The following is a 14,318-nucleotide window of genomic DNA, read 5'->3' on the forward strand; positions in this document are numbered from 1 at the left end:
CTGGAACAACTGTGACTATTCCTCCTGCTGGCATTCCGAAAGACCAACATGTAGGAATCTTTCCAACAGAAAGCCTTGGATAACTTTTATGAATGTATTTCTTGCTTTGGTACAGATTGTGCCTGACCGAATGTAATTTCTCTGCCATGTAAATTATCACAACACATGATCATCACGTTGAGTAATAATGTTCATATGTTCAATGTTCTGACTTGAAAAAGATCTATCACGTTTAGATTATCCCACCTGCCAATAATTCAGCCAAGCGTGAATACATTGCTACACATAAGAACATTATGAAACAACTAAAGTTGATATGTTCAGAGATCTAAATTAATTAAGAGAAATAAAATTTTTGAGCCAGAAGAGGGAGTTTCCCCTCCACAGAAAGGTACCGCCTTTCCAAAGCCTGGGGGTAGGACGAAAACTATATAAGGTGAGAGCTTCCTTCTCTCTCCCTGTTTTGCTGCTTCCGCTACGAGCAACACAGTCAGCACACATGCGTGCTGCCCCCTCCCTCTCACATTGCTCCACTTTCTGGTAGGGATGTAACGATAACGGCAATATTGTGATATCGCGATATTAAAACTGCCACAATGACTACGTTTACTTGCAGTCAATATTTGAGTTACGGTCAGAATTCCGGTTTCTGAAACAATTGAGGTAACACGTTTACATGTTTGGCGGAAAGCAGTACTCGCGTCTACATGCTCATTTGTGTTAAATAGAAATAACCAATTCTGACCGCGACGCGTGGACAACTTAATTACATAAATAACGTCATTTCCGCTTTTAACTTACTACGTTCAATAAAAGACATTATATTTACGTCACTCATCATCCTAAATGAAGTAGTCGGTTTCCACCTTGCTGCAGAAATGTGGTTCTTTGCTGGGAGCGTCATGTTTGTTGACAACGGCTTGAATATTTCCGGTGGGTTACACGCCAGAAACACGGATTTATATACTTGTGTTTACTGAATGTTTATATAGGCAAAAACTGGCGTTTTCGCCGTAGAGTCACAAAATCATGTGAAAATGCAGCAGAGAAATCAATGTATTTAAGGGAGGCTCTTTTAGCAAGTAGGACGGAGCTGCGCATATAAGTCATGACTACGTAGACCAAGGCCCAATACCGCCCCTTACCCCTCCTTTTGTCTCTCCTCCTTATGAATGTGCGTTCACGCGAATAAAGGAGTTTCCCAATTCTCCTTAAGATGTAGGGGGAGGGTTAAAGACGAGGGCTGCAGGTCCCTTTTCACGAAGATAGATGCCGACCTCCCTAGGTTCTCCCTTAATACAGTCACGCCCTTTTGGCAACACCGCGTGAAGCAATGGCAGAAGCAATGGCAGAATTAATGGCGAGACCAGGAATTAACAAAAAAACGCAGGAGACATGTAAATGTAAGTATGCTAATATTAGTTGAATGCCATAATAATGATAGTGGTTTTATCGAATGTTCTATACTTTGGCCGAAATTGGCACAATTGTGTGTTTTAGTAAATGCTCGCTATTGTCGCGTCCGTTACGTCACAACCAGCACGCAGCTGCGGCGGCTTTAGGTAACGACGTAGCGTTGGATAGTGTTAGTACGTTCCCAATTCCGAGAAAGATTTTTTGTCTTTGCCTCTCCAAAGAAGTAGAAGGGTGGGGTAAGGGTGAAGAGGAAGTAATGGGATTGGGCCCAAGATTCCTTGCAAATCAAATAAGTGAAGAAGAAGAAAGTAGCGAGCATGTGCACACCGAAAAACATTGCCCCGATTGATCGAGGTATTCCAAATGCGTTAATAAGAGCAAGAATTCCAGTTATGCAAGTAACCCAGTTCTTAAAAAGATCATATTTGGATTATTGCGCTTGATTACATGGCCTTATAAAACCCGAATATTGACAATATTCGGGTTTTTAAAGGGTTATTGCCTGCATGTAAATGTAGTCATTATAAGAAGGTCATCATGTCACGATATTAAAAGTAGCACGTTTTAAAAAAGTCAGATTTCCATTTGTGCAGTTCTGGCACCCTCCTGAGGTGTTTGAATTTCCCAAAGAATGTATTAATATGGTAAAAACCTTGTATAAAGTTCCTAAGGCACACGTTAACACCAATGGTGTTTCATCAGAACCTTTTTCATTAAACCGAGGTACTGCTCAAGGGTGTCTGTTGTTCCCTGCAGTATTCACGATGGTAGAAAGTATAGCTGTAATTACCATAAGTAAGAATGAATATAAATTAAGTTTATATGCTGATGATTTGTTGCTATATCTAACTAATGTGGACAACTCAATCCCTAGTGTGCTTAACATAATAAATAAATTTTCGAAAATTTCAGGTTATAAATTAAATGTTAGTAAGACTGAAATTGTTAGCTGTTGGTTAAAGCCGGGGAAAATTGGATAAAATTTAAACAATTAAGAATACAAAGTTGTGACAAAATATTGTGGCTGTTATATTAGTGCAAATAAAGAACAACTGTATAAGAATATTTTTTAACATTGAAAAGTGTCTTTAAACAACATTTTAATGAATATCGCGATTTAAAGTGTTTCAATTTAATTGGTAGAATAAAGATGATTAAGAAGATGTGGCTTTCTAAGTTTGTTTATCTTTTTCAGTGTATACCGTTAACACAACCAAAATCTTTTTTTTTAAGGAAATAAACTCAATAATGTCTTCATTTATTTGGGCTGGAAAGACTCCAAGAATAAAAATCATTTATTATTTTATTTAAAGCAAGAGGGGGGTTTAAATCTCCCTAGTTTAGATTATCAGGTAGCAGCTCAGATGTATTATATTGATCGTATTATTAATAATACTAACGAAGATTCATGGTTGGATTTTGAAAATCACCAATTGCAACCCAATGGTTTACCATCTATTATGTTTTCGAGGCTAAAAGTTAAAATTAATAATTTTGTCATTAATAATACCTTAAATTTGTGGGGGGAAATAAAGCATCTATTGGGGGTAGAGATAGGTACTCCACTACAGATTAAGATTTGGAATAATCCTTCTATTAGAATTCAAGGTAATAATTTAATGTGGAAAACTTGGATGAATGGTGGCGTGAATACATTGTCAGATATAATTTTTTCAAATAAAATATTTTCAATTTATAAATTATAAGATTTATTTAAGCTTAACGACTCTGAATTATTTAAATACACAGTTAAAAAAAATGGATTAAAGAAAACGGAGTTCCAGTAACAGCAAAGTACCTCTTAGATCAACATAATCAGAAAAATAAATGTATAAGCGCTCTTTACAAATCCTTTATCAATGCTAAAAATAGCAATGATTTATTAAGTAAAATATATGATGGCTGGGACAGTGACATACAAAGTTTATATTCAAAAATAAGATGGAAGGAATGTTTACATTTTACACATATTCAGTTACAACCAATGAAAATCTTTGACTAGTCCAGTATAAATTAATGACAATAATTTTCTTAATTAGTTTATAAGAAGTTATTGTTACAACATTGGAAAAATACAGACCCTCCAGGAATAAGTAAATGGAAATCTTTAATGTAATTTTATTTAAAATATTGAGAGAACTATATCAGCGGACAATAATAAACAAAAACAGTTTGATTTTGTTTGGAAGCAAATATTTGAGGCCCTGTAATTAGCCCAATACTATTAGTATTATTGAGTTTAATTAGTATATTAGATATAGTATTTACTTACTATTTCTATAAATTATTGTTTTCTTTTTTTGGTCTGCTGAATGTCTTTTTTCCTCTTTCTTCCATAACGACTGTATGTTGAAAGTAGCACCAGGAATATATTGTGTTTGTGTGTATATGTGTGAGTGTGGAGTAGGACATATGTACGTGTATATAATAATAATAATAATAATAATAATAATAATGCATCAGATTTATATAGCACTTTTCTAGACACTCAAAGACACTTTACAATGTAATGGATACAATATTCATGCACTCACACATTTACACTGCGGTGTGTACTTAAGTAACCACAGCTGCCCTGGGGCAGGCTGACGGAAGCGTGGCTGCCAGTGTGTGCCTACGGCCCCTCCGACCACCACCAAACATTCACACTTTCTATACACCAGTGTGAGTAGCACTAGAGGCAATGTTTGGAGCAGAACAAAACGTACAGACACACTGCAGTCAGGGGCGGACTTACGGACTCAGGCAAAACTAGGCAGTTCCCTAGGGCCTCAAGCTAGTAGGGGGCCCCATAAAATTCCTCATACGCTAATGGACAATACCGTTTTTACTTATTTGCGCACATTATGTGCAGCATAAGACCACCATTTTGACTTGTGACGACAAACCAAAATACAAACAGTAAATCAGTTAACAGCGCAGGTTAGGATTTTGTTTTGCGCTGCAGACATTTTTTTTGTCGTGGTCGGTCCATTCTGTTAAGGTGAAATAGAAACTAGTGTTGCCAACGCTATACATAAATAAGGGACACCTTATCGACAAGGACGGCCGACCTGATTGCCTTCAATCTTGCTGGCCTGATTTTTTTGCTTTTTTTGTAGGTGAAAAATTTTTTGACTATTTAAACCCAAGTTGAATATGATGCATATTTTTGAATGATATTAACGCATGGAAAAGTTATGATCGAGAAATTTACTTTAATACAAACTAACAAAATTAACCTATCAAAATAAGTATCTCTCAAACAGAAACTTATCCTGCTGGTTAAAACTGTATACATTAATATAAAACAATAAGTAATAAGCAGAACATTCATCCTGTAACTTATGTTTAGCTCAATTTCACATTAGGTGGAGACTATTTTTTCCATATATTTTTCCATTGTCATTCAATGTTCTAATCAATCAGCCTTAGAGCACAGTCAGCTGAGTTATAGCTCAAACCATGCTTACAATGTGATAGATATGGCTACCTCTGCAGCAATCCCCTCTAAATTTGAAAAAAAAAAATAATTTTTTTTACTGTATATATTTAAGGTGTCGTATATCAACTGTCTAAATTAGGGGGGGGGGGCTCTTTAATACTGTATATATTTATAGTGTTGTAAAATCAACTGCATGTACAGTAAAAAATATATACATACCTGTTTTAACTTGTAATCAATGTAAGGCTGTGTATATATTATTCATCAATGATTACTTTTATGTATTATCTATTTTAACGTACTTGTTAATCAATTTTACTTGTTTATAACACCCAAAAATTATTATGTGTTTACTTTTCCATACAACACTGACATTCATTGCACATTTCCATATTAACCTTGATCAGAGGGTTAAAGAATCATTCTTTACATACTATATCTATCTCTGGCGTTGCCTGGTGGACAACACATTTTTTCTAAGGCTCCCTAGTTGTACCTTGTACAGTATTCCGCATGTGTCGACCACTGGAAGTATGTTGCTTAAGATCAGTCAGCCCACCATGGACTATGTTAAAACTACACCGGGAGACAGTACAGTGCGTTTGATAGATGCTTTCTCGCACTTTTTCAAACAAGTGTTTTCTGCTTCCCAGTCCTCTCGGTGTTTTTGCAATAATTTCTGCTGCTGCCGTTGTTCTGTCGAGCTGAGCTCCCCCGTCGAAACCGGTCGTAGCCAAGACTAGGTCCCCAGTCAACTTGTCAAGGAAACCACTGTTCAGCATAATCTGTACGGCCTTCCCAGCCTTTTGACAAAAAAAGGCTCAGTTTGGTGTCAAACTTATTAAATATTTCATGGTGTGGCTGTGCTTATAGCTGGAGAACATTTGGGCACGTGCTTTCAGGTTTGATGGTTTTTCTGGAAATATCTCAAAGCAGTCAATAATCACTGCCACTCTGTGTCCAAAGGCCTCCACAAACTGGTGTCGCATTACCTCGTGGACTGTCTCAAATTTGCATACAGAAATGACACCATATCATGAAATGTATGCAGTCCTTGGGAAAACATCATGGTGTATCCCTGTCTCTGCTGCTTGAAGGGTCTGTTTCCGTGTCTCCTCCCGCATCCTTTGTCTCACAGAGCGTCAGGGTCTGTTGGTTTGATAGATGTGTGTCAAAGATGTAGGGATGGGGCCCAGTCTGGGTCACTCTCCATCATTTCATATGCTGGCTCACCTGAAACACACATTAGGTTTGATTTTCACACTGGATCATACAATGCTCCGACTACAATCCTTTAAAAACAACACACGCACGCACGCACATAAACACAAGAATTTAAAAGAGGCGGTCATACCAGTGCTTCCACATTGCTGATTGATAGCTGAATATGGCTGTTTACATTTGTCTTTTTAATAATAAAGATAATAATTAAAATACATTGTATTGATGTACCCCTAGATGTCAGTACTGTCTAGGAAGTGTGTTCAGTGACTGGATGTTAATGTGGAGGAATGCGGACATCAAAGTATTCTGACTACGTGACTTTGGTGTGAGAAGTACAAAACAATAAATAATTATAGAATACAAGTAATACATTTTGTAACGTTATTCAAAATACCATTAAAAGTTTCCCCTACCTTTATGAAAATGCAGAGAACAAACACACGTGGGGAAACGCTTTTTTGAAAGTGAGATCCTTTCTTCTCACTGCTGAAATCCAGGCCATCCGACGTGACGTCTTCGTTATTTTCTCAGCCTGAGGTCCATGCGATCTCTTCCAAGTTAGAAAACAAAAGAAACGAATACCTTAATCCCCTACTCTGCTGCTCCGGGATTTGCAGCCTACATAATGAACTACAACTACTGAACTGTATGAAATGCTTATAAAATAAGATTAAAACAATAAATGGAGCAAAATCGCGAGAAAGACAGTTTGCTGGAGGTCAAAATGAGTTTTGAGGTCCAAAATAAAATAACAAAATTATCACTATACGCCATTTTGGTTGTTTACTTTCGCCTCGAACGCTTTCAAGTCAAAACTTGGAAAAATCAATTCAACTTCCGACCATTTTTGAATGCAGCATAAATACACCAACACTAAATGACATGACGATACACACTCGGGCAAGACACAAGTAGTTGAGGGCACTGATTAGTTGACACGCGAGGAAGGGCAGGCAAACACAGGTGGACCACATAAAGCTTGGCGAGAGAAGGTACGGACACAGGGGAAACCTAACAAAACAGAGAGATCACACAAAGGACAACAAGAACACCCAAAATCAAACAAAAATCCAACCACACAGAACCAAAACAAGATAGTACCTCCAACTCCCCACCTCTCAAGGGACAGCTCCCAGAAGTTCACAAAGCACAAAAAGACCAAAAAAAAGCACCCAAAAAAAAGAGGCCAGCCCGAAAGGGGCGTACAGACGCCAAACAAGAATTGCCATGCAGGGCCAGTAAGGAGGGCGTACCAGTCGCCAGACGCCCGGCGGGGCCAGTCAGGAGGGCATCCCGGACGCCAAATGAGAAGTGCTTGACGGGGCCAATCAGGAGGGTGTTCCGGACGCCAGACGAGAGGAGCCTGATGGGCATTTCAGGAGCGCAACCTGGCCGCCAGATGGGAGCAGAAGGCGGCAGCAGCTCGTGCGCCGCCGGACGAGGACCAGAAGGCAGACGCGTGGTTTGCGCCGCCAAAACAAGATCAGAGGACGGCCGCGGGTCGTGCGCCGCCTGGTGTGGATCCTGAATCAGTCGCGGGACTTGCGCCACCTGACCAGGAACTTGAGAACACCGTGGCAGAGGCGAGGAGACTTGGCGGAGCAGAGGCGAGTTGACTTGAGGCTGCCGTGGAGGGGACTTGAGGGTGCTGTGGAGCTGGGGCGGGGATTTGAGGATGCCACGGACGAGGATCATGGACTTGGGGCTGCAGTGGACGAGGATCATGGGCTTGGGGCTGCAACATACGAGGATCATGGACTTGGGACTGCAGCAGACGAGGATGGCTGCGGCTGGACGAGGCTGCGCCTGACGTGGCTTGGTTAACTAGATAGACCGAGACTAGGTAAGGGACGTGGGGACATAATCACAACATGAAGGTGACAAGGGGCTAGGTGGTGTGCACGACTGAGGCTGGGGTGATGAACATGCTGGGAACCGAGGTGACGGAGATTTAAGTGTGGAAAATAAATCATCAAAAGAAAACCACGACAAAAACATGCTCTTAAAAAATGTAAGTCTGTGTTGATATTGGAGTCTGAATCTGTGTATGTAAAACAATGGGGTGGTAAAATAGTGCATAGGGCAGGGACTTAAGGGAACTAAGGGGATCGGGTGAATGGGAGACGGAGGACAAGGGGGAACCAGACAGAGAAACAGAACGTACATGGAGGGAATGGGGTTGGGCGGCAGGCTGACGGCGCTTGGGAGCCAACCAGCGGTGTGCCGGTCGGGGACGGAAGCTTCCTGTTCGGTCCGGTCGTGGTTGGTCCATTCTGTTAGGGTTTGAGGTGAGGTTGAGTACCCAGGTGCAGGGAAGCAGAGATGAGGAGGCAGAGGTGAAATCCAAAAAAAGGGCTTTTCTTTTATTAAACAAAAACTAGGAGGTGAACACGAAACTGACCGGCAACAAAAACAAAAACTCAAGTAGCATGGCAAGACGTGGGGGTCAAACAAGGCATGACATCAACACAAACTCTTAACAGCAACAGACAAACAATAGACCGACAAAGACTGAACAAAAGACAAGAGACTAAGGCCCTGTCCACACGAAAGCCCGTTTCAATGTATCTGCACAAGTTTCTTACCGTTTGGGCAGTTTGTCCACACGGTGGCGCAGTTTCAGAGCTTGAAATTGATCACTTTGGGAACCGGGCTCCAGAGTGGAAAGATTTCAAAACGTGCCCCCTACGTTGCAATGTGGACACCATATGTGGGATACTTTTCTAGTGATGATGTAGTGGTTGTAGCTCGATGATGACGTGTTGTCATAGTTTGATGATGTATGCTCCAATTCTCGTGTGACCGTGCAAACTGCAAGTCTGTCAACAACAATGGCGGATAGCCGTGTCGTAGTCGTTTTGAGCAACCTCCTTATCTTGCTTATGCTTTTACAGCAAAATATCTCGCGTGTTGTTGTATTTGAATCACCCGCCATTGTCACTTCTCCTGTGTTCGTCTCACAGGGTGGCCATCTCGCGAGCAGACTACTGTATAAACTACTTTGAAGAGCCCCTTTTTCTTTTATCGCTCAGTTCCTTAGACCCCAATGTTACATTTGGCAGTCATCTTTTGTTGAATTACAATGATAACTTTTAAATAAAAAGATATACAAGTTTAAGCATATAATTCATACATGTATTTAAAGCAAGTTGTAAAATGTCAATTGAATGTTTAACAAATTTAAAACATCATAAATAATGCTGTTTCTACTAAGTACTGTCTCAAATGTTCTCCAATTTCAACACTGTAAATGTATAGGATTGTATGCCGAGAAACATTTCTTAGAAGGAGCAATATGGCGGCCTCGCGGCTCCAAAAGTCTTGGCTTCTCGGCTATACAGTCATATATTCAGATCAGTGATTACCTATTACTTTATCTTGTACATTTAGAGTTGTGCTCATAAGTTTAAGGCTAGGCCAGGGTATGTAAACTTTCAAGTAGTGCTGTTACTACCGAATATTTTTAGAATTGATTAATCTATTGATTATTCAATCGATTAATCGACTAATCATATTCATTTAAATTTTGCATTAAAATATATTACAAAAGCATTTTCCCTTTTATTAACTTGTGATTGGTATTTATTTCATCTTCGTATAGTGATAAAAAAAAGAAGAAGGGGGGATTGATGTTGTACCGTCAGTCATTGTTTTCCAAAGTAAAAACATCTGTTTGTAATCACAGAAGATAATCCGTCTTTTTTCATGAAGGATTTACATAAATCAGTGAATGATTACTGTTGATATGCTGAAATCAGAGGATTTGGACAATTTTTAATTAAAAAAATGGTTCCAAACGATTACTCGATTACTAAATCAGTTGTTGATTAATTTGGCAATCGATAACTTGTCGATTCCGCTAAGTGCCCACCCACAGACTTTGATGGGGTTTGAAGCAGAGGGGATAGGTATGACAAAATTTAAACATGAAATAAATATTGAAATAATTACATAGATGTTGAAACGTGTTTTAAAATAATTAAATACATACACATTTATTTAATTTGGATAATGTATGTAAAATGAAGAGGCATTAGTAGAGGTAAAAAGAGCAATTAGATACTTTCAAGAATATGACTGGGGTACTCCATATCCAGGTGTGCAAAAGGGTCTTTCAGTTGGTGACTGAGAACTGGAGTAAGCAGACCTGCTTGGAAAGCTACAACCACCATCACTACATGAAGCTGGGTACACTGCGGTATTCTGGGGGTGGCTTTGTGTGTACTGGCCAAAAGCTGATCCTGGGTTTGGAACAGAGAAAGTTGACTGAGTTGGATAAGGGCAAGGGACTGAAGCCACAGGTCTGCATGCTGGCCTGGTAAAAGGTAAGCCTGGAAAAGACAGGACCTGTGATGAGGGAATGACTGGGCCAGAGCTTGTCAGTAACGCAGGAGGGAGGCATTCATTCTTATTGCTGGAGGTCTGGCAATTGGTGTTTGCTTGTTCCTGCTGATTTTTTGCTGTTGCTGTTGTGGTATGTGGATTCCATTGATTAACAGGAGGGCCTTGGCTGATGCCTGGTGATGATGTTATAGCTGTGGCTTTTTCCTCTCTTTTCTGTTGCATGGCCTCCTGGAATTTCTCTATTTGCGCACGTCTTTTATGAGCAACAGAACGTAGAACAAGGAAGCGGTCAAGGAATGAGTCCAATGGCAGAGAGCCCTCCAGAAATACATCTGCTAGAACCTGTAGACAAAGTAGTGACTGGTGAGGCACTCAATCCTCTGAGTCGGATATAAAAATTTGAACCCAAAATAGAAGATTAGCATATTAATTGAAACAAAGCTTTTAACTCATTCACTCCCAGCTATTTTCACTGAAGCAACCCTCTTCAGTCCCGGCTGTTTTACTGGATTTTGACTGATTTTGCAAGGCCCACAGAATATTGTGTTCTATTGCTATTGCTAAAAACATGGAACTTACTAAAAGAAAGATTAGAGTCTCTTCTTTCATCAGGAAAAAAAAGTATATTTCTATCTGTTTTTGTTTTGCAGCAATTAGTATTAGAATGTTGTTAAGTTTCATCATTAGTCACAAATATGTTTAGAACTGTGGGGAAATCAGCTTGTTGCAACATGGCCCTGGTTGATCTCTTATACTCTGCTGCCACCTGTTGGCAGTTTTTGTAATTACTACCATTGCTTCAACCGTTCTCTGCAGTTAAAAAGTTGCATCAAAGCCTTCTGTATGCTCTTGCATAAAGAACATAGAAATACGTGTTTAAGACACTTAAAACATTTAAAATAGAACGTATTTATCCGTCTTTGGCCCTTGCAAAATCCAGTAAACTGATGTTGACCGTTTTCTTTGTCGAGGCTATGCTTGTCTGCATCCAATTGAGTGGAATCAGCTGGCACGGATGGGCAGGGGAGTGCAGTGCAGCGCTACTTTTCAATGTTGTGGATCCAAAAAAAGAAGAAGGAAAAAGCCATTTTTTTCAACAAATGTTGGGGCAATCCACTGCAAAAGTCCTGCATGAGGGTCTTGAAGTCGTTTCAAACGTGGTGTGCTATGTAAAAATGATGTCTGCCATGAAAGTACGTTTTTAAACAGTTTATTTGTAAATTGTAGTCACTTGAAAAGCTTAAAAACACCAACAAAAAGGCCGGGTGCCAAAATGACTAAAAGATTCGGGTAAAAAAACAACAACACAAAAACACTTTCAAAATGGTCACATACTTACACGCACTAGCGATTGAAAAAATGTTCCGCTTCCTATGGTCAAAAAACCCTAGCATGCACACCTGTAACTGCCCTTTATAAATTGACTGGTTGATTGCTTCACAAGCCACATGTGTGCAGGTATCCATAGCAACCAATTAGTGCCTCACCAAACACACATGCAACACACAACACAGCATGCATGTAAATTGACTACACCTTATGCATATTCATGAGGAAAACGACATCATTTGAGATCAACTCTATTGTAACTGTAAAAATGATTATTCTCTCTTCTTCGAAATGAATCACATTTTTGCGGACCTAAACATGTATGAAAACTCACCAAACTTTGCTAACTTGTGGGCCTGGTGAAAAACGTTAGATTTTAAAGTTGTCATAAATGATAACTGTAAAATGGCTCTGTAGCGACTCCTAATGGAGCACTATCCCGTCACATTTGGCCTAGGGTTACAAAACAGCAGGCATGTGTAGCACCCTGAGACGTACAAAAAGTCAGTAGAAGCCCTATCCTAAAATGAACAGGCAGTGAGCTATGATTTTTTTTTGAATGTCCAATTTTGGCCCATTTTTGTACACTCACAGGGATCATACTTTTTGCCCCCTTTTCTAACAGTTTTCCTCCGATTGACCTCAAATTTGGCCTGTATAATCTCAAGACCAGGGATAACACTTGGGGGGGGAGGGGGGTAATCTCGAGTTTTTGAAATATTATATGACAAGGGCGGTGCATCAAATTGTGCCTTTTGTATTTCATTTGTCACAAAAAAGGAAATAATAACTCCCCTGGTACATGCTTCAAAAAATCCCAAACTTCACATTGTAAAGGTGTTTTCAAGGATCTTCTCGAAAAGTAGAAGACAACGTCACTTTGTCACTTTTTAAAAAATGCACATGCGGACGACCATCCTACCAGCTCTCCTGCTCGTCCGGGAGAAATACCTATCAAATGTCAAGAACGTACAACCTCATCTTCATTATTATCTTCACCAGTCTCTGCAGTCGCTCTCAGCCATTTTCAAAGTATGCGGTGAGATTGGTGGAGCTACAACGATGAATGGCTGAGTCCGAAGCTCTGCGGCTACATACTACAAACACTCGAAGTGCACATGCGCAGCTAGGAACGAGCACACACGACACCGTTATGGCAGATTAATTGTCGAGATCGACACTTCACGGTCTGAAGACATCTACATGGTAAAATTTGGTTATACAAGAAATGTCATTCTTCACGTTTTTCTCTACTGTGACGAGTTTGCCAGAAAAGACTTAACATGTTGATCAAATATTAAATATCGTGACATGGCAATTACGGTTCCACAATGTCTGTTGATTCACTGTGACAAAAGCTTCTCAAAATTTCACACATTTAATGAGAGTCCATTCCTGAAGACATCTACGAACTTATATTTCATTGTAGTGTGTAACGAATATTGCCCGTCACCCTCAATTTGCCCATTTTATTTGCCTTTTTCAACATTTCCCCCTGGGGAATGTGTGTGCGTGTCTTAACTCTGTGTTTTCAGTTCAAAAAGGACTCTTTGAGTTTCACGCTCCCAAAGCACGCATTAAGCAAGGACTCGCAACCACCCTGCGCATCCCCAAAACGCGTGTGTTTGTCCAGCCGTGAGCCCGAGGCACCCCGCAGCACCCATACCAACTGACTGTGGCCTCTCAACCGCGCAAGTACATCACCACCAACCGGGACGTGCACCAGCTAAGGACCTGCCGCGGCCTCCACGCCACGCGTGCACTTTGCCATCAGCCAGAGACTCCCGTCCAGTCCGTGAGTGCGCTGTTTATTGCAATCTGACCATATATTACTGGTGCAACGCTTTTATTCAAAAAAATAATAATTGACAGGTCAAACGCTTCCATCTTTATCTACCTTTTTCATTCCCTTTTTATCTTAGTTACTTAGGTTGCATGTTTTCTTTTTATCTTTGATTCACATTTTTATTCCATTTCATCAATAGGTTAGACTGTGACTGATATTTGTGTGTTTATTAAATAAATTTGTTGTCTAGAAATTCCATTTTGCGAATCATTTGTGTTTACTGAGTGGATTAGTAATTCTCTTATGAAAACAAAGAACTCCATGATTAACTAAGGTAGCCAGCCACTTCAGATTATGAATACTTGATAATAGGATTTTTATCGTTTATTTTGCTCCTACAAACCAGCAAAGTCAACGTGGTGCCCCAGAGATTGCTGAGGAAATTACAACTCCCCTCAGTACCGTCTAAATTTCTCATAAGCCATTATGGCAACCCAAATAATCGCTCCAAGTGCTAGAGTCACCGACTGGAAAAAAGAAATACATGGTATTGTCTTTTGATGTTTTTTTCCAAGACCTACCTCATATTTGCTCAGAAGAGAGTTTTTGCAGGTATATGATGGAGCCTAAGACCTACAAAAAAAGTATCTTGGAGCCATATGCTCAAATGAACAGGAAGTGAGTTATGATTTTTTTTTAAATGTCAGATTTTTGCCAATTTTTGCACATTTAGACGTGCCATCGGATTTACTTTAAACTTGGCCTGCACCATGTTAATTGGGACAAAAGGGGAAA

General features: G+C 39.9%; 2 protein-coding genes across 4 annotated transcripts in view; both read right to left on the bottom strand.

Annotated features, from left to right (window-relative positions):
* Positions 1 to 14,318, bottom strand: part of LOC144055726 (vacuolar protein sorting-associated protein 37C-like) — a 73,705-nt gene that overhangs the window by 12,401 nt on the left and 46,986 nt on the right. Inside the window, exon 6 of one of the 2 annotated variants that reach the window (XR_013294924.1) lies at positions 10,689 to 10,750. The exons of the other annotated variant lie outside the window; for it this stretch is intronic. The gene's annotated coding sequence lies outside the window, so the exon portion shown is untranslated. Of the gene's footprint in view, positions 1 to 10,688; positions 10,751 to 14,318 lie in introns of those variants that run through there. 2 annotated transcript variants of the gene reach the window in all.
* Positions 3,266 to 10,119, bottom strand: LOC144055728 (uncharacterized). Of its 2 annotated transcripts, none has more exons than XM_077571985.1 (3): positions 7,318 to 10,119; positions 6,478 to 6,614; positions 3,266 to 5,989 (listed from the first exon to the last, which is right to left on the bottom strand). In XM_077571985.1, the coding sequence occupies exons 1-2, from the start codon at positions 7,817 to 7,819 to the stop codon at positions 6,592 to 6,594; spliced, it is 525 nt and encodes a 174-aa protein (XP_077428111.1). In that variant the 5' UTR covers positions 7,820 to 10,119; the 3' UTR covers positions 3,266 to 5,989; positions 6,478 to 6,591. The 2 variants fall into 2 exon arrangements, with proteins under 2 accessions (XP_077428111.1, XP_077428110.1); XM_077571984.1 differs by having other exon boundaries at positions 3,266 to 6,073.

The sequence above is a fragment of the Vanacampus margaritifer genome, chromosome 7, assembly GCF_051991255.1.
Source record: "Vanacampus margaritifer isolate UIUO_Vmar chromosome 7, RoL_Vmar_1.0, whole genome shotgun sequence".
In the NCBI taxonomy this organism is placed as follows: Eukaryota; Metazoa; Chordata; class Actinopteri; order Syngnathiformes; family Syngnathidae; genus Vanacampus; species Vanacampus margaritifer.